Source organism: Herpailurus yagouaroundi, unplaced genomic scaffold, assembly GCF_014898765.1.
Source record: "Herpailurus yagouaroundi ecotype Mexico unplaced genomic scaffold, PumYag 139, whole genome shotgun sequence".
Lineage (NCBI taxonomy): Eukaryota > Metazoa > Chordata > Mammalia > Carnivora > Felidae > Herpailurus > Herpailurus yagouaroundi.
In genome coordinates this window covers 36958786-36985745 of record NW_024412394.1, presented here as the reverse complement: position 1 = coordinate 36985745, position 26960 = coordinate 36958786, and the positions used below count along the sequence as shown (strand labels likewise).

The 26960-nt window shown below is 35.0% G+C and overlaps 1 protein-coding gene across 9 annotated transcripts in view; it reads right to left on the bottom strand.

Moving 5' to 3' along the window:
• The window catches only part of MYO6 (myosin VI), a 145867-nt gene that overhangs the window by 54585 nt on the left and 64322 nt on the right, over positions 1–26960 (bottom strand). For 5 of the 9 annotated variants that reach the window (XM_040473985.1, XM_040473986.1, XM_040473987.1 and 2 more), the window contains exons 4-11: positions 22840–22913; positions 18731–18860; positions 16226–16331; positions 14959–15014; positions 10093–10190; positions 9608–9772; positions 7168–7248; positions 4322–4502 (exon numbers count right to left, since the gene is read on the bottom strand). In XM_040473985.1, coding sequence (XP_040329919.1) covers positions 4322–4502; positions 7168–7248; positions 9608–9772; positions 10093–10190; positions 14959–15014; positions 16226–16331; positions 18731–18860; positions 22840–22913 — 891 coding nt within the window. Of the gene's footprint in view, positions 1–4321; positions 4503–5762; positions 5772–7167; positions 7249–9607; positions 9773–10092; positions 10191–14958; positions 15015–16225; positions 16332–18730; positions 18861–22839; positions 22914–26960 lie in introns of all 9 variants that reach the window. The other 4 variants (XR_005789837.1, XM_040473984.1, XM_040473988.1 and 1 more) reach the window with 1 other exon arrangement.

Sequence of the window (26960 nt, the reverse complement as noted above, 5' to 3'; positions counted from 1 at the left end):
TGCCCTTCCCCCACGTGCATTCTATCTTTCTCTCTCAAAAATAAACATTAAAAAATTAAAAAAAAAAAAAACTCTTACAACTTGACAACAAAAAGACAACCCAACTGGGGCACCTGGGTGGCTCAGTCAGTTAAGCATCCGACTTCAGTTCAGGTCATGGTCTCATGGCTCGTAAGTTTGAGCCCCACGTCGGGCTCTGTACTAACAGCTCAGAGTCCAGAGACTGCTTCGGATTCTGTGTCTCCTTCTCTCTCTGCCCCTCCCCCTGCTCATGCTTGCTCACTCATGCTCTCTCTCTCTCTCCCCTTCAAAATAAATAAACATTAAAAAAAAGGGTTTTTTTTTAAAGACAACCCAATTAATGGGCAAAGGATATAAACAGACATTTCTCCAAAAAAGAGATACAAATGGTCAATAAAGACATGAAAAAATGCTCAATCTCATGAGCCTTCGGGAAAATGCAAATAAAAAACACTTCACACACACCAGGATGGCTATAATCAGACAGCATTTGTGAGGATGTGGACAAACAGGAACCTCCATACGTCGCTGATGAGGATCTGAAATGAATATACTTTTTTTTTAATTTTTTTTTTCAATGTTTATTTATTTTTGGGACAGAGAGAGACACAACATGAACGGGGGAGGGGCAGAGAGAGAGGGAGACACAGAATCCGAAACAGGCTCCAGGCTCTGAGCCATCAGCCCAGAGCCTGAAGCGGGGCTTGAACTCACGGACTGCGAGATCGTGACCTGGCTGAAGTCGGACGCTTAACCGACTGCACCACCCAGGCGCCCCTGAAATGAATATACTTTAAAAAAGTCTGACAGTTCCTCAAAAGGTTAAACACAGTTACCATATGACAATAATCCCACTCCTGCATATATCCAAGAGAAATAAAAACATATGCCCATACAAAAACATGGACAAGAATGTTTTTAGCAGCATTATTCATAATAGCCAAAGGCAGAAACAATCCAAATGTTCATCTAATGGTGAAATGATGAACAAAATGTGGTATATCCACAGAATGGAATATTACCCAGCCAAAAAAAAAAAAAAAAAAAAAAGTAATACTGATACATGCTACAACATGGGTGAACCTTGAAAACATACTAAGGGAAAGAAGTCAGTCACAAAGACCACATATTGTATGATTCCATTTCTATGAGATTCCCATAATAGGCAAATTTATAGAGACAGAAAGTAGATTAGTGGTTGCCTAAAGCTGAGGGATTTGGGAAGAAATGAGAAGTGATTGCTGAAGGGTATGGGGTTTCCTCCTGGAGTGATGAAAATGTTCTAAAAAACTAAACTGCAGTGATGACTGCACAACTCTGAGTATATGAAAAAACCACTGAATTGTGTAGGTTAAATGGGTGGACTGAATGGCCTATGAACTGTATTTCAATTAAGCTGTTACCAAAGAAAAAGAACGAGGGGACAAGAATACTTAGAAGATATATTAAAGCTTTAATTCTGTAAAAATAAGCTTACTACTGATTTCTTATTACTAAACACACATAGATTATCTAAATTTTGTAAGTCAATCAACTGGCCATCAAAAATTCATTAATGTATTGAAACATTTCACCATTACTATTTTGCAAGGTTTCTTATACACTTTGAGAAATTATGTAAAGCTAACATAAGAAAACATATATTTTAAAAGTTTTAAAAAGGCAAAACACTTGTAAAACAATGTAAGGTTTTCATGTCACTCTCCTTCCAGAAAAGAACTTCCTTCCAGAAAAGAACTTCTCTGAATACTCTTTAAGTTTGTTGTTATAGTAGCATTTACTTCTGTCATGCAGAATTTAAAAAACACAGGAAGTCCCACTAGGTATTTTTTGTATATGCCATCATGCAGAAACTTTTCGATATGAGTCTTCTAAACACTTAGAAGAATAGTTTTCTTTTAAAATAATTATAAAAATATCCATAGCTTTTCTAAGTTGCAAAGACATGCCAAAATTGAGCTCCCTGTGTGTGGTGGTGGTGGGGGGGGGGGGAGGGAATCCATTCTAACTAGAAAGAAACTATTTGGATCTATAGGAAGGGTCACAGGAAAAAATGGAGATTAATAAAATCTGAACTATTAAAATAAAAAATAGCCAAAAATAGCCTAGTTTATTAATTTTCTTCATTCAGTGGCTCTTTACAATCTGCTCTGCTTTCTGCTCATTTTCAACAGAAGGAAGTTTGAAAAGAAAAATAAAAGTTAATGTAAATACATGCTATTATTTGCCTTTTGACTGTGTAAGTGCTTTTTCCACTACTGGATCACACCACGTTTATGATCTCTGTATACATCTGCATGTGCTACCATAGGGTGATAATTTGACATAAAAATTTCAAATCCTTCAAAAAAACTAAAAATATGTTGCACACTAAGAACATACCTGATTTTGCTTTTTTTATTTTTCATTTTAAACTGGAATTAATCTGTATTTTTATTTTACTTAATCATTAAAAACACTTATGATGATTATTATGTACTGGATGTAAGTATATACATCACTTAATATTTAACTCATTTATTCCTCTATACAACATGAGGCAAGGACTATTGTTATCCTCAGTTTACAGGTGAGGAAACGGAGACAGAGAGCAGTTAAGTTCCCGGCCCAAGACCACACAGGCAGGTTACTACCCTAGTGGCAAATACTCTGGCTCAAGAATTTATACTCTTAACTACACTGTGTTGCATGTGACATTATTGACTTCACAGCATCACAGGATATTAAATTTGAGAGTCATGAAGACTATCTATTCCAGTCTGCTCACTCACAGATCAGGACTCTTGGGAAGTTTCAGTGACTGGGAGCAATTTGGGCCAATTATCACAAGTACCTGAGTTAGTTAGATGTGGGTGGAACCCAGTTCTCACATCTACAATTTCATTAGTAACCACATTACTTCTGTACAGGTTCCACTTCCATAAAATGCAGATAATATCCCTTACCTCATTATCTTTATGAAATTTAGATTATGATTATATGTTGTTTACGATGAAACGCAAAATACGAAGGGTCTTGCAAATAGCAGACACATTTTTTTAAAGTTTATTTATTTTGAGAGAGAGAGAGAGAGAGCGCGCGTGCACGAGAGAGCATGAGCAAGGGAAGGACAGAGAGACAGGGAGAGAGAGAATCCCAAGCAGGCTCTGCATTGTCAGCGTGGAACCCAACACAGGACTCGATCCCACGAACCGGGAGATCACGACCTGAGCTGATCACGACCAAGAGTCGGATGCTTAACCAACTGAGTCACTCAGTTACCCCAAGCAGACACATTTTTTAAATATTCTTTTTTCCTTCCTCTTGTGCTCCTTCCTTATATGCATACTATTGCTAGGTACTGTACTTTAAAAGTACTTCTCATGGGCTGTTTACATATAAAGAAAAGCAAAGGTCAGAGAGCTTCTGGGATCTGACACTAAAGTCCATGTTATTGACTACTATATTAAACAGTGCTTTCAACATTTTTAACTTATTTTTAATATAAAATATTTTAATAATGTATTTATATAGGAGTCAATAATCTTTTCTCTAAGTGTCAGATCTTAGGCTTTGCTGGCCATACAGTTTCTGTCACAACTACTAAACTCTGCCGCTGTAGCATGAAAGCTGGCACAGACAAGGCTCAAATGAATGAGTGTGGCTTTGTTCTACCAACACTTTATTTGCAAAAATAGGCAGCTGGTCAAATTTGGCCATGGGCCACAGTTTTCCAACCCCTGTATTCAAGGATCCAACTTAAGATTACATAAAAAGTCTTACTGTTTATGTAGAAACACTGGAGTTCAAATGTTACTATCATGAAGGCACTTACATGTTCTTTTTATTTTGCATAATGTATAAACTATTTTCATTTCCAAATAATAAAGTATATGGGCTGGTACATATTCAATTGCCTTAATTAACTGATCCAAGTTTATATCAATGAACCAGAAAAATGTTAAAATACCTTAATATATGGTAGAGAATTATGCTGTGCACATACTGGCAAAGTAGAATTATCAGTTGAAAAATTTAACTAAATATGACCCTTCTGCTGGTCACGGTTACTTATCCTTCATAAAATGAATTTATTCCCCCTCAGTATCACTGACTTGTTCAAAACAGAGCTCATAATGACTAATAATGCAGCATCCTTCATTTCCAAGATTTACCACACAACACAGTATATTCTAGAAATTTCAGGGTATTAAAAAGCCTGCATACAAAGAGATTGAATTTGCAAAGAAATGACAGAACTTCTAATTTTATTCGTCTTTAAAACAAAACAACCACAAACAAATGAACAAACAAAAAATACCTGAGGTGCTGCCAGCTTCCTCAAAATCAATATTTCCAAGGTGCAGGACACCAGCTACTACCCGGAACAGATCAAGCTTTTCTTCGTCATCCAAACCAATCTTTTTCATGGCTGTGCACATTCTAATAAAATCTCCATGGTCATCTAACAGAGGATCTTTCAAGGAACCTGCCTTAAGATACTACAAAACAAGAAGATACCAATTAACTGCTCTTTTCTCATTATTTAAGTATATTAAAACCACTACACAAAGTCTATTAATGCACTATATATAACATGCAAAAATAAAATATGTCAATGGGAAAACTTTACTATTCTAACAATTCAAAAACTAAATGAGAAAAATGTACATAGGATCTTTCTGTATTAGTTCTTTCAACTGCCCATGAGTCTAAAATTATCTAAATAAAAATCAGTAAAAGATGGAATGAGATGTTTTCCAATAAATTACAATTTTAGCTCTAATGTATTATAATGTTAGGATATGTTACATAAAAATATAAATTGACTGCAAAATAAGAATATATCGGTGGTTGAAAGGAATCAACCTTAATCCAGAGGTCAAAAAGAACTAAGGTAAAAAATGATAATAAAAATTCAAATCTAACACTTAGCATTATACTCCTTTAGGTTAAGTGCCATCAACTGCACCAATATTCAGCAGTGGTAAATAGTAGACAGACTAATAACAATTTTCATGGCCTAAGAAGAATCACTTTTTAAATCTTTCTGTACAAGCATATATGAGGTAAAGTGTATTAATAAGCATTGTGTTTACTGTAAAAATTTATGCAATGACGCACATTTCAGAAAAAATAAAGAAAAAAATGTGTTTTCTTTGCTAAAAGAATTTACATCTAAAGTATTCATTTGTTAGAACTTATTAAAAAGCTCAGAAAAAGGAATAAGAAAGTTAGGCCTGCAGAAACTAGGAGTAGAAAAATAAAAGTTACTGGACCAGAGAAACTGGACTAGGAATTTTCCAGAACTTGACAATGAATAGGTAAAATTAAACATTAAGTAACACAGCATCAGAATTAATTGCCCATTAAAGACACTTCTAGGAGACTTTTTTCCTCCCAGTTGCCAATTGCTTCCCAGCTAAAGTTGGGATTATCTTTCCACAAAATTCTTTAAAATGCTTAATTATGCTTGGGTGAAATCTCTGGAAAATGCCTAGATAAAGAAATTTAATTTCATTCTCGAAAGCAGCAAAGGAAATGATCACATGCAGCCAAAGTTAACAAAAAACACAGACCATGCAGAATTTTTAGTCTCGCAACTGAATCATTACTTCATTTAAAAACTGTTTCTAATCAAATGTTAATGAATATATTGCTATTATGGCAGACTAAAAATACTGCACTCTCCTAAAAATTGCACACAGCTTAGACACTCAAATGGAACTAGGCGAAGGATTCTAATTAGTCAAAATGATCACCTCATCCTCCTGATAAAGAAGACATAAAAAGTAATTTAAACATATTAATCCATTATTCACTTATATATTTTTATACATACACTCAATAATATAGTAAAATACCTAACAAAGTATGCTGCCTCTAGAATCACAAAGAGTATTTTTTTTTTCTTAGCAGAATGCCAAGAGTATTTGGTATTCTTTGGAGAGCAAAATCCAGTTTTCTTCCCTCTCTACTTAGTTTTTTCCATGTCAAAGATCACATTTAGACACACATCTTCTTCCCTGAGGACAGCTGCATTATCCCATAGGTAAATGTTTCCATTATCTTAGTGGAAAGAATACAATTTCTATATTTCAATGATGCCTTATAAAAATATAGATTATCATGACAAAAGAAGATACCATAATAAATATTAAAGTAACTTCTTAAAGTTCCAACCATAAATGTCACACAAAGTTTACAATTTTTAATTTGGACATTTATGTCTGAAATGACAAATAAAATGTCAACTTAAAAACTAACCGTACTCATCTGCTTAGAATTTAAAATAATGGGAATTTTTATTTGCTTTCTGTTCTTTTCTATGAATATATTAGAAACATAATTCATCTCATTCATTTTGAAAAGAGCCAAAAACATCTGATTCACACATTAAAAGCTGCATATAATAAAAACTTGTACAACTAAATATTCATATAAATCTTTAAATAAAATTAATAAAGGCAAAATGAACTAGTCCCTATAATTAATCCTGACTATTTCATAATTTAAGCTCCTTGATTAGCTACAACTTAATACTACTTACTACTTGAATGTTACATATTAAAATGTGTAAGAGTTGTAGATTTTTAGATTAAGGATTTAATATTTTTAAAATAATTAATAGTATAATTACTTCTAATTACTCTCAGAAATATAACAATTTAGTAACATCAATATATATTATAGAAATACAATGTTTTAAAGAGAAATACAATAATATATAAGCATTAGTTCACAAGAATGCTTACCCTATTTAATGTCTACTTCAAAGCTTACTTCAGGCTTAAAGTAGAAAATAACTTATGAAGAACATATTTTATACTTAATCCAAAGTGGGTAATGTGAGAGTAAGTTTTGAAAATGTTAGCAAAGGATAATTCTTAGGCAATATAATATAATACCCTCACGTGGGGGAAAAAGAACCAGAGAAGAGCAGTGCATTGAGGCCTAACCAAGAAGAACCAAAACGTGTCGCTTCTGTATAGATACCAAGAGAGGGACAGAGTTATACACCGTGAGAGAGACTTGAATGAGCATTTAGTTTTTAAAGTATAAACCTAAAAGTAAGAAATATGATTTAGGCTCCAAAATAAAAAATGTATCTTTCAGTATGATTTTTTTGCATTAAAGATTTTAATTTAAAAAAATAGCCTACTATACCTCAGGACTTTTTCGGTTCTGTAAAATCTGTTTGTCAGTTTCTTTGTTAGCAAAGTATCTAGTGCAGCCTCGGTTTAAATACTAGGAAAAAGAAATTTAAAATAAAACAAATATGACCCACATGAAAATAATACAGAAGAAAACACAATTTATCAAACAGGGGTAACCAAAAAGAATTTTTAAATATAACCTGAATATCATTTAATCTTTCAATTACAACCGATACCGCTATATATTATAAACCTTTTACTCCTAATCAAACCAGGAATGTTGAAAATCCTAATTCCTGAAAGTAGATTAAATTAAATAGTTAATATAAAAATCAATACCATTAAATCTTTCCTATTTTTAAAGGGCAGTAATTTTAGAGGCAGGAAACTTTCTGACCTAATAAAGAATTTCAGCAGCTGCCTTCCTAGGATGCCTGCCACTATGCCAGGAAAGGCTATACAATCTGAGACACGCAAAAAAAAATATGCTCCTAGTTCTCCAAATACAAAGAAATACTAAAGTAAGACAAGAATGGTACCATTACCTTATCATTAACACAATGTCAACAAAGCCACACCATCATTATTAAATTTCATATGATTCATAATAACTTATACTCCTTTTCTAAAAATCATTGTAGAGAAATACCTCTTCTACTTTTATGAAGATACTGTGGGCAACTAACTTCACATTCCAATTAATCTGATGAGCTCTAGAGAAGGTGGGACATTGTAGAAGCATATAAATAGAGGCAGTTATACAGCATTTTAAAACAGTAGTTTTAAGTTTTCCAAATACAGATTAAAATAAACTGAATAAAGAAAAGCTGAATTGCAAACACACACACACACACAGAGAACAATAATTAAATATAATATGTGTCACAATTCTCAAGCGGAAGACTCTTGCCCAAAGAGTACTATCAGAATCACCCGGAGAACTTTATTCAAATTGCATTCCTTATCCATTTCCATGATTCCCACATATTCCACACAGGGACACAGTTTCCTAGCTGCAAATCTGTAAATTACGCTAACCATCCCCAGTCACCACTTCTTGAAACTGTATTGGCTTGTGATTCTTGGCACTCCTGATTTTCCTTGTACTTCTCTCACAACCCAACTTGTGCTTTCTTTCCTGGGCAACTCTTCACCGTTCATATTCTTCAACTCCAGAGTCTGGATCTGGCACCTGCTTCTCTACAAAATCTCCCTGAACAATCTCATCTACTCATGGTCATACTTTTAACTACTACCAGAGTTCTGACATCTCCCAAACCTATCACTACAGCACCAACAATGACCTTCAGATTAGAAGACCAATTGTCTTCTAATCGTCTCTCCTTAGATGATCCATAGGTTCCAAAACTAAACTCATCCTATATGCCACAAATCTTCCATCTGGCCCTTGTTTGGTATTTACATCCACCCAGTTACCCTAGTCAAATCTGAAAAATTATTCCAGAATCCTCCTTCTCCCTACCATATTCAGTCTCCAAGTCCTATCAATTTTACCTCCTAATATTTTGCACATCCCCTCCTCTGTAACCTTCCCATTGCTAAACCAAATTCAGGCACTAACTTATTTCGACTATAGCCATGGGTTACCAACTAATTCATCCATAGTTGCAATTTCTATCCATCCCCTCCCATACCCCCTTTAAAACCACCCTCCATATTAAAGCCAGAAGTATAGACCTGATATCCAACTTTCTACTTAAATCTCTTCAGTAGCTCCTTATTAATATAGAAGTTAAGACCAAACTCTTTAGCCTCACTTTCCACCACTTCCTGCCATACTCTTTAAGCTTTTACTTGTCTTTCTTTCTTCATCTTTTTCCACCTACTAGGAATACTCTTTGCATCTTTCTTCCTCTAGCTAATACTTGAAAATTCTTCAAGATTCTAATCAAGCATTAGTTATTAATGTAAGCTTTTCCAAAATCCCCAACATCCTATGCACACCTCTTTCTTATCATTCAACCTATCAGTCAGACTGTGTGTGTTTGCGTGTGTGTGTGTTTCTGACCAGATTCTAAATTGCTCACGAGCAGGAACTGTTCATCTTTTTCACCCAGGCACAATGCCTGGTACCCAGGGGGCAAGCAATAAATATCTGCTGTTGAATTAAGAGAGACAATCATACATCCTTTATTAATTCAGTGGTCAAATTTTTTTTTTAATGTGTCAAAGATAACTTTAAAGCTAGCATTACAGAACTATATAAATTTCTTATTGAGTTTAAATTGATAACTGGTTTCGTATCTATCCTTTCATCTATCCATTTCATATCTCTTCAGATAGTGTTATATTATCTACATGTTATCAAATTACACTGGATTCAATGTAAGTTACACACAACTAGAAATTAAAATTCACTAAAATAAGTTTTAGAATTGAAGGCAAGTCCATTTGCAAAAATTGTATGTGATTTCTTTTCATCCACCTACCCGAAAATTATCTGGGGAGTTCAAATGAAGTTTTTCCCTAATATCTTCAGAAGCACCAGCGCACAACCTATAAAAGATATGATAATTCCTTTCCTCTTTGCCTTGAACACAGATCCTAGATTTCTCTAGAAGGTAATGTGAAACAAATCCTCCAACAACTGAACTCTAAAAAACAAAACAGAGAGAAAATACATGTTTGCATTTAAAGTCTGAAAGTATAATCTACCAATGTTAAATTATGTTGCTACTAACCATTCGTCTATCAAAGAGGTTGTAATATTTATCAAATAAAGGGGGAAAAGCAGATAACTAAATAAAGAATATTTATAAAGATTATAATGAATATATATATATTCTCCCCACTATCTAAAGTAACAGAGAAAAACTTAAATGGATTTACCATGAGTTCAAGTACAGCACCAATGCTATCAAGACCTTTACAAAAACACTTCTCAAACATATCATCTCAAAACACAGTTACTCACCTTTTCATTGAAATGTATTTCTACAAATTTTCCAAATCTACTGCTATTATTGTTGCGAACAGTCTTTGCATTTCCAAAGGCTTCTAAGAGTGGGTTAGCTATTGAAAAAGACATAAAAATATTCCATCAAAAAATAGCATAAAGGAAAGTTACAAAACAATAAATATGCACGGTATGTTTCCTTATTAACAAAGATAGAAAAAATGTCTTCAAAAATATTAACATGAAGTAATTCACATGTAATGTCAAATTCCTCAAATATTTATTGACTACCACTATATTCAAGCCCTATTAAAGTACAGAAGATGGGAAAATTACTCAAATTATGTAAAAACAAAATGTAAATGGTATGGAAAATACTAAATTTTAAGAAGTCATTAGGTTACAAAATTTATAACTCAACTTTGAAAATTACTCCCTAAAAATTGTAAGATTTTCACAAGTGCATCATCTTTACTAAAGGACTAGTGATCATAATATAGAAAAGAGCAAATCTCTGGTGAACAAAATACAAGCAAGAATGTATTAGTTGACTTACCTTCCTAAACTGTTTTATATATGAGTAAAACCTCCAGATTTACCATTTTTTTCATGTACATCTAACAAATTAGTTTACAGAATGACTAAAAAAGGTCCTCAGAACAATTGTTTCTAAAACCCCAACCTATAAGAGACTCATTTTAAAGCTAAATACACCTGCAGATTGAGAGTGCTGGGGTGGAGAAACATTTATCATACAAACAAATGTCAAAAGAAAGTAGCAGTACTTCTATCACACAAACTAGACTTTTTTTTTATTCTTGTATTGTTTTATCCTGCTTTGGTGTCAGGGTGGTACTGACCTCATGGAATGATTTTGAATGTGTTCCCTTTATGCCATTATTTGTAAGATTTTGATAAAGATTGTCATTATTTTTTTAAAATGTTTGGTAGAAGAATTTGCCAATGAAGCCATGTGCATGTGGTCAGCTTTTTCTGTGCTGGGAAATTTCTGATTCCTAATTCAACTTTCGTTCTTGTTATAGGTTGAAGATTTCCTGTTTCTTGAATTCAAGACTCATGATTCAATTGTGGCAACTTGTGTGCTTTAGGAATTATCTGGTTTTCTTCTAAGTTATCTGATTTGTTAGTATATAACTGTTTACAGTAATCTGTTATCACACTACATATTTCTATGGTTACCTGTTGTACTGTTTTCCATTTGTCATTTTGGTTTCCAACTCTTTTTTTTTTTTTTTAATGTTTATTTTTGAGAGAGAGAGACAGAACACGAATGGGGGAGGAGCAGAGAGAGGCAGACACAGAATCCAAAGCACGCTCCAGGCTCTAAGCTGTCAGCACACAGCCCAACACGGGGCTTGAACCCACAAAACTGCAAGATCATGACCTGAGCTGAAGCTGGACGCTCAAATGACTGAGCCACCCAGGCACCCCTGGTCATTCCTTTCACTGTTATGTTATTGTTTATTCTGGCCTCCACTTTATTTATTTCTGATTTTTCTTTGTGCTTTCCTCCCTCTACTAAATTCAGCTAAGTTTCTTCTTTTTCTAGGTCCTTGTGGTGTAATGTTAAATTGTTTACTTGAACTTTTTTTCTTAATACAAGCATTTCTAGCATAAATTTCACTCTAACATCGGCTTTTGCTGCATCCCATAGGTCTTGGAATATTGTGTTGCTTTTTCTTCTTTTGAAACCTATTTTGATTTGCCACATGATTTCCCACTTGGTCCACTGTTTGTGTGATAGTGTGTTATTTAATACTTACATATTAAATATTTAGTATTTACATTGTACATTTTCCAGCTTTGTTTTATTGTTGATCTCTAGTTTTATACCACTGTGGTTAGAGAATATACTTGGTATGCTATCAGACTTCTTAAATTTATAATATTTGTCATGTCTCTTTTTATGTGATTTAACCAGGGGATTCTTCTATATGTACCTGAGGAAAATGTGTATTCTATTTTTCTTGAATGGAATGTTTTATACATATCTTTTAGAACCCGTATTCTCAAGTATGCTTCAAGTAAAAAATGTTCTTGTTGAAAAAAAAATAACTTTAAACAAGGGTACTTGTTTAAAATAAAGCATGTCAGAGGGGAGGTGAGTAGGGGGATGGGTTAAATAGGCAAAAGGGATTAAGAAGAGTATACTTATGATGAGCACTGAGAAATGATGTACAGAACTGCTGAATCACTATATTGTACACCTGAAACTAATGTAACACTTATGTTAACGATAATGGAATTACAATAAAAAGCTTAATAAGAAAAAAAAAACTTAAACTCACAATGAACAAATGTAAAATTTTAATTGTTTTTATCTTATAATCTACACACATATGACTAAGGAAGATTTATTGGACTCTATTCTTATACTCACCAGTCTCAACTATAAATATACTAGATTAGTGCCAATCTTACATGTTTCTCCATCTGCAGCCTCATAAACTGCTTTATGATGCTTATTACTATAATATTTTTATGAAACATTTTATTAAAGTCCATCTCTCTTACACAATCCACAGTAGAAAGCTTATTAACAAGTATCCAAACCCTTTTAAAGATCACTTTACGATTGTTTCACTTCCCAAAAAAAAGTAACAAAGTATTAAAACTGAAAAATGTTTGCATATACATCTAACCTTTCAGATGAGCAAGAAAACTGAGGTCTAACAAAATCAACTGACTTCTGGAAAGCCACATGACTGGCTAGTGGCAAAAGGGGAACTCAATTTCAGGTCTCCCCAACTCCTCTACAGAGATCTACTAGTTTTTGCTGAAGGGTTTAATATATTAAGTAAAATATCCAAAATTAGGATAAGAGCCTACCAGAAAATTACAGTAATATTATTGATACATTCATTCTAAAACCAACAACCAATTTTCAATTGAAGACGGCACCAAATGATTTCTATGTTCTTCTAGTTAACATCTACTATCCTCTAGTAAGGAGCTGGAATAATACTTTCCAACTTTTCTCAACTACAGCACTCTACATGTTGTACCCTACATTCTCACAGAAGAAACCAGGTTTATATCCAATTTGCAAGCACATTTGTACCTCAAGTAAACAAATCAGAATACTAATTAGTATTTTATTGAATTAACTCATAATTTGTTCTTTTTATTTATTCAATTTTTAAGGGTGATTCCCTCATTAAAGTGAGGTACTTTACTATGAATTAAGCACTACTTATTAGATCTTCAAACCTGGGTATGTTACAAAAGCACAGTGAGAACTATAAGTAAAACTATAAAATTATGTCAAGAAACATGAAAAACATGATTGCTGCAAACTTTAAAAATGTTTATCAGAGTTGAATTTATGTTCATCCACACTCATATTTCACAATTGTGAAAAAAAGAACATAACACCTGCTAGCTATAATGTAGCAAAATGAATGAACACAGAAGCCCCTCAATAAATTTCTGTCCAACTGAAATTTTTCTTTAAAATACTAAGAGTATAGGGGCGCCTGGGTGGCGCAGTCGGTTAAGCGTCCAACTTCAGCCAGGTCACGATCTCGCGCTCCGTGAGTTCGAGCCCCGTGTCAGGCTCTGGGCTGATGGCTCAGAGCCTGGAGCCTGTTTCCGATTCTGTGTCTCCCTCTCTCTCTGCCCCTCCCCCGTTCATGCTCTGTCTCTCTCTGTCCCAAAAATAAATAAACGTTGAAAAAAAAATAATAAAATAAAATAAAATAAAATACTAAGAGTATTAAAATATGCTCTCAGTACAGCACATAGTTACAATGCCTGAGTTTATTTTTTTTCTTAAGATGCCTGAGTTTATATCCCACTTCCACAACTGATGAGCTATATGCTCTTCAGAAGTTACTTAAAATCTTTTTACCTCAGTTTTTAATCTGTAAAGTAGGGATAAAATAGTACTTACCTCATTCTGTAGGGATTCAAATTAGGAACAGATTTTCAGCAAATCAGACAATGTGTAATACATCTCCATATGTTAACTTCATCATCATCATTATGAAAATATTTACTGACTGCCTCATACCAGAAAATGAGGAAGGAGGAAGGAGAAGGAGTGTCCACATAGGCTCAAAACACCTCATAAAACTACAAGGAGACCACCACGAATAAAGTACAAGGACTCAAAGGAAACATGGCTCAATTAGAGCAAAGGAGACAGAGGCCAGACCACACAGAGCACTGTTAGTGATGTTACAGATTTGCAGCTGTATCTTCAGAGCAATATTAAGCCATTAAAAGATTGAAAAGATCATCCCAATTTCCACACAGAGACTAGATTACAGGGAAGCAAAAACTTAAGTGGGGAGACCAGAGAGGAATCTATGATGCAGGAGGGTGGTACAGATTCAACACGGTGGTAGACTAGAACAGTTGTTTCCAAATGAGGTACAAGAAGACTTTGTAAGGGGTATGCAAGCACTGACCTTAAGGAAATCAATTTACAGACTCCTGCCTTCCAACTGTACCTATTCATTAAAATGATTTCCCCAAAAAAGCATTTTAATTCCAAATAACCCTCTTCCTCTCTCCTTCTTTACAAAACACAGGGTCAACTAAACAAACAGGAGACCAGAAAGTATCCTATATTTCTTTCATTCATCCAAAACATATTTATGGATCATATCCCACATATTAAACACTATTCCAGGCAACTGTAATATATAAAAATCTCTGCCCTCTTAGCACTTACCTGGGGTGAGAGGGAAGACAACAGATATTAAATAAAGGAGAATATACATGAGCAAAGATTTGTAGGAAATGGAAGGGACTTTTGGATCTCTGGGAGAACATTCCAGACCACCTAGAAGATTCTCAAAAGTTAATTTCAGTACATATCTAACAATAAAAAATAAGAATTTAAAAAATTAACAATACCTTCAACAATTCTATCATCAATATCTTGACCTGTTCCATAGGATTCAGTCAGGTATCTGTTTAAAATACAGGTAAAAAAATTTACATGACTAATATTGTACATATTATATTTGTAATTTTAATATCATTTAACACATGTAAAATTTAAACTTGGATCACCACTACAACTATTTATTTAAAATTTACAAATTTATATTTAAATGCAACTATTCTGTTATAGCTTTTTAAACATTTTTTTTTAATGTTTTATTTATTCTTAAGAGAGAAAGAGCAAGAGAGAGACAGAGCATGAGCAGGAGACGGGAAGAGCAAGAGAGGGACACAGAATCGGAAGCAGGCTCCAGGCTCTGAGCTGTCAGCACAGAGCCCAATGCAGGGCGAACTCACAAGCTGTGAGATCATGACCTGAGCCGAAGTCGGACGCTTTACTCACTGAGACACCCAGGTACACCAAGACCCCACCATTTTAAACTGTGTCATAAAGTATGGAAGGGGTACCTGGCTGACTCAGTCAGTGGAGCATACAACTCTTGATCTGGAGGTTGTGGGTTCAAGCTCCACACTGGGTGTAGAGATTACTTAAAAATAAAATATTTTTAAAAATAAAATAAATAAAGTATGCAAATGTATTCAAAGTCAACTTGTTCAATGAAAGACATATTTGTATCTCTTTGTTCATAACACATTCACAGTAGCACTATTCCTAACAGCCAAGACGTGGAAATAACCAAAGCACCCACTGATGAATGAGTGAGTAAACAAAATGTGGTATATTCATACCCCACAGGTGTATTCACCTTGGAAAGGAAATTGTGACACATGATACAACATGGATAAAATTTGAGGACATTATGTAAGTGGAATAAGCCAGTCACAGAAAGACAAATACTGTATGATTCACTCATATGAGGTATCTAGAGTAGTCAAAATCACAGAAGCAGAAAGCAGAAAGGTAATTGCCAGGGGCTGGGATAGGGAAAAATGGAGTTGTTCAATGAGCACACAGTTTCAGTTTTGTGAAATAAAAAGTTCTGAATATTAGATGAACAATGTGAATATATGTAATACTACTGAACTGCACACTTAGAAATGCTTGAACTGGTAAATGTTATGCGATAGATAGATAGATAGATAGATAGATAGATAGATAGATAGATAGATAGATAGATTTGGATAGATTTTTTTTTACCACAAAAAAAAAAAAAAAAAAAAACAACAACAACAACAACCTGTTCAAAATATTCCAGGTTAGCTAAATACTCCTCACCTTAAAACAAATTTTGTATTTTCTGTTTTGCCAGCTCCTGATTCTCCAGATACGATGATAGACTGACTCATCTTGAGCACTTTCATGTCTCTAAAAGCTTTATCAGCTAGGGTTAAAATAACACATTAATAATGAGCAGTGTGTTAAATACAAATTTACTAAATGACTGAAAGTTATTTTACTATCAAAGAGCACTTGCTCTTAAAGAAATTATAAATGTACGTTTACAGTTAGTAACATTTAAAAAAATTTAATGTTTATTTACTTTTTGAGAGAGAGAGAGACTGAGCAAGGTAGGGGCAGAGAGAGAGGGAGACACAGAATCTGAAGCAGGCTTCAGGCTCAGAGCTGTCAGCACAGAGCCTGACGAGGGGCTCAAACTCAGACCGTGAGATCATGACCCAAGCCGATGTCGGAGGCTTCACCAACTGAGCCACCCAGGCACTTCTACAGCTAGTAACATTTTAAAATAAAATCACTCAAGTGTTCAAAACATCTCTAAATAGTTTTTACACTAAATGTCCTATCTTACTACCCTGACAGCTAAGTAATATGAAATCCAAATAAACAACTCTTAATTTTTTGCACTAAAATGTTTTTCATATTATGAGCTGTGTCTCAGTTCTTCCCAATTCCAAAGCAGGTCTAAAAAAAAAAAAAATGCTCACAATGCATAACTAATGAGGGCCCCAGAGAAAAGCAAATTAACACCTACCAATTAAGAAATCTGGCAAACAAAAGTTCTGCTGGAGAAAATAAATACATAAATGCAAAATCTGTGTGGTAGTATTAAAAACACAAGTTGAGCACAATTTAATTCTGTTAAAGTAGTCTCATATTAAAACAATTTTAATTCAGGGGTGCCTGGGTGGCTCAGTCTCTGACTCTTGATTTCAGCTCAGGTCATGATCTCAGGGTCATGAGATTAAGCCTGCATTGGGCTCCTCACTGGGCATGGGGCCTACTTGAGATTTTCTCTCTCCCTCTTCCTCTGCCTCTCCCCTGTTCGTGCACACACACACTCTCTTCCCCCTCCCTAAAAAATAAATTAAATTTTTTTTAATTTAAAAACAATTTTAATTCAAAATTAGATTCTAACCAATTTAACCCTATAACACAATTATTTCTCACTTCAGACATATGCTACCCATACAAGTGAAGAAAAGGCTTTACAAATGGCTTTTACTCTATTAGACCAAATGCAAACTACATGCAAGAGTATACACATCCTTCTGCCCAATTTATCAGCAATCTGTTCCACTCACTTTCATATCATTCTAAATATGTTTAACAGTAAAGAACTAAAAATAAAAGTCAGTTTATTTACATTTTGAACATATAATTTCTCTCCAGTAATGAGCTTGGTCATATTCAGGTTCTAAGGATTTTGTACCATTTTGCTAGCTCATAGAAAGCATACTAATGCCCATCAGAGCATCTCAGAACTGAAAGTCAATCTGCTATTGCACTGGATTTGGGTGACATAGTCACTCTGTGTAGTAGTACACAGTACACAAGTCAGCCAAATTAGGAAGTGAAGCCTGGCTTGGCCAAAACACAGGCATGAAAAGAAAGCCCAAAGAGAAAAGACTGCACCAAGAACTAGTACCAAAACATGTCAGCACTTAACTGTTGGTTATGTCTGGATCCAAAGGGTTAATTAACATCTTTGTACTTGCAGTCACCAGCTATGAGAGTATGTGTGTCAAAAAACTACATCTCTATGTTCCTCAGAGCTAAAGTCCTTCAAGATGAGAGAAAACCTGGGCACCTGGGTGGCTCACTTGGTTAAGCATCTGACTTTGGATCAGGTGGTGATCTCACGGTTCATGACTTCAAGCCCCACAATGGGCTCTGAGCCTGCTTGGGATTCTCTCTCTCTCCTTCTCTCTCTGCCCCTTCCTTACTCGTGCTCTCTCCCTCTCTCAAAATAAATAAACTTAAAAAAAAAAAAAGAAAGATGAGAGAAGACCCGAGAAAGGCAAAGACTGCTATCTTCCCACACAGATTCCCTAGAAGCATATATCGTTTTCAATCCTTAACATTCTATAAACCCCTGATGCAAGATAAGGCATGGAAAACGTCAGCTCTTAACAAACTCTTATCTAGCCCTAGTAACACCCTCACAAGTGATGACCTGGGTAACACTGGAAAGTCTGAGCTCCAAAGCTATGAAGAAGGACACTTTCAAGATGGAGCTAATCGTGCTGAGGAGTCAAAAAGAACCATTATGTCAGCTTTTATTATGTCCTACTTTCAACTGGGTGGACAAACTTAAGCGGACACAGACATTTAACAAAAATAATGATGTACAATTGCCCCATTCTGCAAAAGTAGTCTTTCCTATCCAGTATAAGATACATGCTCCTAAATAAAGGTGATACATTCAAAATGCATAAAGGCCCACCAAAATACATATTCAATTCATGGTATCTTTTATTATCCCAAAAGAAAAACAGCAAATTTGTATAAGGCAAAAAATTAAAATACAATTAAATTACTTACCAATTGCAAAGACATGAGGTGGCATTGTTCCAAGAGATTTTCCTTGATACGACTTTATTGTTTCTGAAGAATATATTTTAGGTATGTCAAAGTATGGGTTCACTGCAATCAGAATGTTGGCGACATAGGTCTAAACAGAAAAGGCATAAATGTAAAATTCTCCAATAGTTCATTTTCATTTAAAACCAAACAAGGGTCAGGGTGCCTGGGTGGCTCAGTGGTTAAGCGTCTGCCTTCGGCCCAGGTCATGATCTTGCAGTTTGTGAGTTTGAGCCCCACATCAGGCTCTGTGCTGACAGCTCAGAGTCTGAAGCCTGCTTGGGATTCTGTGTCTCCTGTTCTCTCTGCTCCTCCTCCACTTGCTCTCGCACATGCGTGTTCTCTTTCCCTCTCTCTCACAAATAAGCATTAAAAAATTAAAAAACAAAACTAAACAAGGGTCATAGGAAAAAGAAAATTCAGCAAATAGATACCTTTAATTCTCTATATAAATTAGGACTCCTAAATCGGCATTTCCAGCCCTAAATGTTCCCTCTACAGGACCCGTATTTCTCTTTTAATAAATATTTTCATCTTTTCATCCCATCTGCATCTCAAACTCTGCATATCCAAAATCAAAATTATCTCTCTTGCGGGGCGGGGGGGGGGGCGGTTGCCTCAAAGAAAATGCTCTCCTCCTGTATGCAACCCCTGCCCCCTGGTTCATGGCATCACCACCAAGCCACAGACAAAGAGCAGTGTCGAAGTCTCCATATCAATTAGCCTTCTTCTGTTGACTCCACTTTATGGAACCCATCCTCCTAGTTCTATTTCTACAGCTCGAGTTTTGGTCATTTATATTCCTCACCTGGACTACTTTATTTACTGTGCTACCGAAGAGCTTAATATAACTCACAGGATCCTCTAGGCCTATCCCCATCACTGAACGCCAAAGACTGATTTAGTGCTGTGGTGACCACTTGGTCCCAGATTTTTGCAAAACAACATATGCTAACCACTGCCTAGAACACTGACAGGCTAAACGTTTAATGAGCAACTTAAGTTTGCTTTTAAATTTGGAATTTAACCGTGGTTCTAAAAGACCAGAAAAAAGCACCAATAGGATTTATAAAATTCCTAGGGGGTAGAAAAAGAGTTGTGGTTTAGCAATTAGCAGTGGTTTACTGGCCAAACTAGGGCAGGAAGGACCATATTTTTTCTCTTTTCTACCATACTTTTCTCTTTTCTGCTTCTAGTTGTAGAAGGGAAATGATGTAGAAACCCTGAACTCTCAGATTACTAATCTAAAATTCAGTGAATGCTCTCAAAGATGTTTACTGCAGTGGAATAAAAAAAATTTTAATTTTTAAATTTTTAAAATATTTCTGTGGGAGACAAAGGAAAGTTACAGAGATATTAGTAACCAATAAAAATGTTAACTGTGAGTTCTACTCAACTCTAAGGAAGAACAGTGATAATTCTGGTTGATGAGAAATAGAAAAATATCAAATGTAAACTCTTATTTCAAACTGTTTCCTCCTCTTCCATATGTTATAGTAATAATAACTAGATGGTTATTTTGATGGTTTTATAACCAAAAGACATAATTGGCTAAAAAAACATACTAATCATGGCTTCAGTTAACTTTGAAAACACTGGTTTTCCAAACAGAAGCTGATGATGCCAAACAGCCACTAATAGAGGTCAATTGCCTAACTGCATACGTATCTTCGGTTAAGAAAGATCTAAAAAGCTAGGAATAACCCTAAAATACTCCAGAGTGATACAGACATTATACATGAGAAACCAAAACTTAAGTTTCACAAACAGATCATTTTTTCTATCAATCATGCAATTTAGAAAAGACTTATAGGTCAACTAAATGTGAAAAAAAGAAAACTAACTTTCTTGAAAGTATAATTAATATGCATATTAACCTTCAGTTATTAATGGACAGGTCAGCATGTGCAATACCACACCAACAAAGAAACATTAAAAGACCAATGAAAATCCTATGTGTTAAGCTTTTGTATAAACATCCCAAATAAAAATAAAGTATCTCAATTCTTAAAAAGGATAATCATTCTTATAAAAGTAATAAAAATTTTCCAGAGTGCCTGGGTGGCTCAGTTGGTTGAATGTCCAACTTCAGCTCAGGTCATGAACTCACGGTTTGTGAGCTCGTGTCTCTGCTGTCAGCACAGAGCCCGCTTCGGATCCTCTGTCTCTGTCTCCCTCTCTCTCTCTGCCCTTCCCCTACTTGCTCTCTCTCTCAAAAATAAATAAAATATTTTAAAATTTTAAAAAAGTAATAAAAATTTTCCAAACTTCTAGAAAAAATATACAATTAAAATTTGTTCAAATAAATATGATTGCTCTACCACCAAGTTATTAATATAAGACATGTACAGGCAAAATAGTGACCAGTTCTACTTCAAAGATTAACAAATCTGTTAAAACAAATTTGTTTTGGGGCGCCTGGGTGGCTCAGTCGGTAAAGCGTCTGACTTCAGCTCAGGTCACGATCTCGCGGTCTGTGAGTTCGAGCCCCGCGTTGGGCTCTGGGCTGATGGCTCAGAGCCTGGAGCCTACTTCCGATTCTGTGTCTCCCTGTCTCTCTGCCCCTCCCCCATTCGTGCTCTGTCTCTGTCTCGAAAATAAATAAACATTAAAAAAAATTAAAAAAAAAATTTGTTTTAACAAATTTTAAAAATGGGCATTAATTATTTTGGTAACTAAAACAGCATTTAGCACACATCAGATACTCAGTATGAGTCTGCCGACTGAGTAGTTTTGCTTCTAAATATATTTCTAATCAAGAATAACCAAAAAATAAAAAAATTAAAAAAAAAACCATATATCAACCCAAATATATTCCCTGACTAGTTGAATTTGAAAAAAAAAAAAATCAAACAAGAAAGTGAGGACTAATACTATATACAATTGAAAGACAGCAAGTAAACTCTCTAAAAAGACTAGTTCTATTTCCCAGCTGTCACTACTTGGACAGATGGCAAAGACAAAGGTAATTTAGTCAGAATTAAGTGAGTATAATTAGGAGAATTGATAGTGATATAAAAGATTAAGACTGCTATTTGATCTGGGAAGAGTCAAAGAAGCCATGTGTTTTCTTCTTCCAAAAATAATGGAGTCCCATCTTTAGAACAGGAGAACTACAGTGTGGTAATTTATCTCCAGCCAACAAAGGAATTTACAAGTAGGTCATATTAAAATAAAAACCTCATACATACCCAATGAATAATTATAATTAAAACATACCAGTTAAGTATCCATCTGAAAAATGTGGTATAAACCCTAACTTATATTAAAAGCACTGTCTTTCATTTTTTAATATTCTGGTTTTTTAAGGTAAGTCATCTCGGGTTTAATGAAATACTGCAACTATTTCTACGATCAGTGTTTTGATGTTCTTAAGATTTCCTCAGGCACTGCCTTCTACTTTAATGTACATTTCTTTATCATCAAAATTTTCATTTCAACATATATTCTTTATAGTAATCTTAAATTTTTGCAGAATACTGTGAATAGTGAATTAACGTATCTATAGACATATACCAAAAATAAGAAATCAAAACCCAAAATAATTTTTTTTAAACTAAATTGGACATTTAAAAATTTTTTTTTTCAACGTTTATTTATTTTTGGGACAGACAGAGACAGAGCATGAACGGGCGAGGGGCAGAGAGAGAGGGAGACACAAATCGGAAACAGGCTCCAGGCTCTGAGCCATCAGCCCAGAGCCCGACGCGGGGCTCGAACTCACGGACCGCGAGATCGTGACCTGGCTGAAGTCGGACGCTTAACCGACTGCGCCACCCAGGCGCCCCTAAATTGGACATTTTAAAGTCTGAAAGATTATGCTCTGAATTCATTGTTTCATTCCACAAATATTTATTAAGTGCCTATGATGTATGATGCATGTTCCTAGCCATGGAAGTAGAGCAGTAAACTTTTAGAAAAAAATCCTTATCCACATGGAGGTCATACTCTATTCAATAGGCTCAGAACAAGATTTGATCTGTTAGAAAATTTCAAGCTTAACAAAATCAAACAGTAGCATGTAAAACAATTATCCCCACAAAAACCTAAATCATAGGTAAAATACTTACATAAATTCTGTCTTTACTGTATCGAACTTTGATATTATGAAGAAGAGTGGCTTCATTTAAATACATTAGTGAACCTGAAACATAAAATTTGTAAATCTTTAAATATTTCAAAAGTAAAATCAAATTAATACTATCTAAATCTGAATCACTTTGATCCAAGCTAAAAATCCACCTACTAGGTTAGATTTAATTCCATCTTTTTAAAACACTGGTACATGTAAACCCCAGAGGCCAATTTAAAATACCTCCAATCTACACATGTGTTACAGTGATATCATTAAACAACATAGTTCCAACCAGGTAAGTACATCTAGCAAATACCAGGTGAGTACACATTAATGAACACTGGTTAAAAAGTTCAGTACAATTCAAGTGGAAAGAAAGTACTACTTCAGATAGCATTAATACACTTTCAATACAACAAAGTGAATCCACTAATTAAATCTGATGCTCAGAATTTTACAGAAAAACTACAAAAGATAAAATTTTAGAATGAGTGGGGCCATCAGATCAGTCAGTACCTCACAACTGATATGAAATAAGAGTCCTGCAAAAATGGTATGTGTTAACCCAGGACATGCAACTACTCAACAACACAATCAGGGTAGAAATCTTATTTTTCTGAGATCTGCTCTACTCATATGTCAGAGTATAATATTACATTATATACACACACACACACACACACACATATATACATACATATATATATACACACATATATATACAATATTGTTAATGTGCCTTATATGATATGTAACATTAAAATAATATAATGTACTCTGATTTACTCTATTCTCCCAGCCTAATCTACTCTCCCAGCCCTCCAATCACTTGAGTTTCATTTCTCCATTTCTACCACATGCTGGAGTAGACAAAACCACTTTTTCCCAACCACTTTGTTTCTATTGTTAGCATTTTCTCTTTTCTCCAATCCATCCAGACTGCTCAGCACATGAATCTAACTATGCTAGAAAACTAATTAAAAAGCTCTCTCCTCCTCAAAATATATCAGTGAGATTCCATCAACTACCAAAGTCCATTTTCAAGTCTGATATTCAACTCCTTTATTAAACTTGCATTCAACTGATATTTTCATATAATTTTCCACAACTCCCTTTACTATGGTCTAACTTGCAGGCAGACTAAACTACTTATCAAACCCAAACATATTCATGCATTGGACTCCACCTCTATATCTCTAGGTGTCAAAAATCTACCTATCCTCTAAGGTCGGTTCAAAAATTATCTCTCAAAGGAAAATTCCCCATTCTCGCTGCTACCACCACCACCACCACCACTAGAACTACTTTCTTCTTTGTACTTTCTTTATGGTACTTAGCCCAGACTGCCTGTATGATGATTATCATTTTGTATATATCTGATTTTGGCTACTAAACCAGATAGATCCTTGAGGGCAGAACTATGTCTGATTAATTTGCTTGTTTACTTAATCCTTCATGGAAGTCGTACTTATACCTACACTGTATATATGCCTAACATAAAATTCAGTACCTAATCAATTCTGTCAAACAAGAGTCTCTTGCTATATCTATCTCAATAAAGACTGCCCATGCTTCTATAGTCATATAATGTAGCCAGTTCACTTTCACAGGACATGTGTCTCACTGTTTCCTAATGCCACTTAAGGCAGAATAAAACAAGAAGTAAGTTGGTGGGGTGAAGCCTCCTAACAGATGAATGGCATCTTTCCCTTGAATTGAGAAAGATTTAGAGGAGTTAGGCAGCAGAGGTGTATCCAATTTAGGTTCTGGTCACCAACCTTTCTATATCCCTGCACTTCTCCCACCTTTGTCCCAGAAGCCTGACTTACATGTCATCTTTTCTTATCGATGTTCAACCACTCCCCCATCTCTCACCTTCTTCTGAACAACCATTGTGAAATACCATTTACCTTTCCACGTCTTAATGAAAACGGAATAGCCCATGCATTACAATTTAAGAAGAAGATCCTTGTGTCCATTGGCAGATATTTTAATTGAGTTTCATTAACAGATATTCCTGAAATATCTGGGGATGTGTTGGTGGAAGAAGGTAAAGGAAATGAGAGCAAGCAGTCATTCACATGTCACTACAGGTTTAAATGATTAGCGTTCCCAGGGCAGTGTATTGTGGGAGTAGGAATTCTTACTTAAAGGAAGCAGAGAGAATATCATACAACCAAGTTCTAAAATATTAATGGATCAGGGGCGCCTGGGTGGCTCAGTCAGTTAAGCATCCAATGTCAGCTCAGGTCATGATCTCACAGTTCATGGGTTCGAGCCCCGCATCAGGCTGTGTGCTGACAGCTCAAAGCCTGGAGCCTGCTTCAGATTCTGTGTCTCCCTCTCTCTCTGCCCCTCCCCTGCTCATGCTCTGTCTCTGTCTCTCAACAATAAATAAATGTTTAAAAAAATTATTATTAATGCATTAGAAACAATTCAAAACCATTTATTATGTTTAGCTACATGTGGATATATAAACAAAAAAAAACATTATTATAATATGTGAACAGGATTAATTCATAGTTCTGAATGTCCCAGGAAGTTTTAACAGAACAGAATTCTCTCTTATTTTATATATAGTAGAATCTCATTCTTTCTTTTGCACTTTCTTTTCAGTTTTTGTTGTTGTTGTTGTTGTTGTTGTGATTGCTGTTAAGACAAATTCTCCATCAATTTTGAGAAATTGGGAAAATGGAAATCCAATTTTTCCCTCAATCTCTTACACCAAATAATAACAGCTACCATTTGAGAGACTGATGAAGGTCAGGCACTACACCACGGATTTTAAATATATCATCTCTAAACATGCCACATACACATTATTACTCCCATTTTACAGATGAGATGCTCTAAGAGGAGAGATAAATTGCTCACAGGCACACATCTTTCTAACAGCATAGTCAGAATGTGAACTCAGGCTCTCCCTGAGTCCCTTGTGTCTCCTATTACTCCACTATTCCATGCTGTCCCATCCATACTTGGGACATTAGAGGCTTACTCAAATGTGAACTCTAAAGAAAAATCAACAAGGACAAAATACATTCCTTTCTCTTACCTTTTTTTGTTTTTAAGATTTTATTTTTAAAATACACCCAATGTGGGGTTTGAACCCAAAACCCTAAAATCAAGAATTGCATGCTCTACCAACAGAGCCAATCAGGCACCTCTTACCTGTTTTAAATGGAGAATTGTTTTGTTTTGTTTTTAATGTTTATTTATTTTTGAGAGAGAGACAGGGTGCCAGCAGGGGAGGGGCAGAGAGAGAGGGAGATACAGGATCTGAAGCAAGTTCTAGGCTCCAAAGTCAGCACAGAACTCGATGCGGGGCTCAACTCACAAACCGTGAGATCATGACCTGAACCGAAGTTGGACACTTAAATGACTAAGCCACTCAGGTACCTCGTTAAGTAGACAGTTTTTAATGTCAGATACCATTAATGATACCAAGACAACTGGATATGATTCTTAAATATTTACTGCCAAATAAAAAAAATGAAACTGCTTAACCTTGAAAACAAAAGAATAAACATGGCCTGGGTCACTGTATAGTTTTTCCACCAAACATGCTAAGGTAAAATATAATGTCCTAAAATCAATTTTTCAATTAGTACTTATACATTTAAAGAATTTTTTAAGTTAATTTATTTTGAGAGAGAGAGAGAGAGAGAGCACAAGCTGGGGGGGGGCAGAGAGATGGAGAGACAGAATCCCAAGCAGGCTTCACGCCATCAGTGCAGAGTCCGATGCAGGGCTCGAACTGACAAACTGCAAGATCATGACCTGAGCAGAGATCAAGAGTCAGAGGCTCAACCAACTATGCCACCCAGGCTCCTCTTATTATACATTTTTTTAATGTCTGTTTCCTTTAAACAGTGACATTAAATGGGTCCTCTTGACTCAACTTCCAAATTACTGAACCACATATACTACCATAAAAATCATCTGATTCTAGAGGAGGCTCAAAATAGCTCTTTCCAAACTGTTAACAAGAGATCTTTAGTTCAGGCTTCATAGTAAATTATTACCACTCCCCACATTTACACAACTGAGATAACACTAAAAGGGCATTCAAGAGACTCTTTCACCAAAGTGCAAATGTGAAACAATAATGAATTC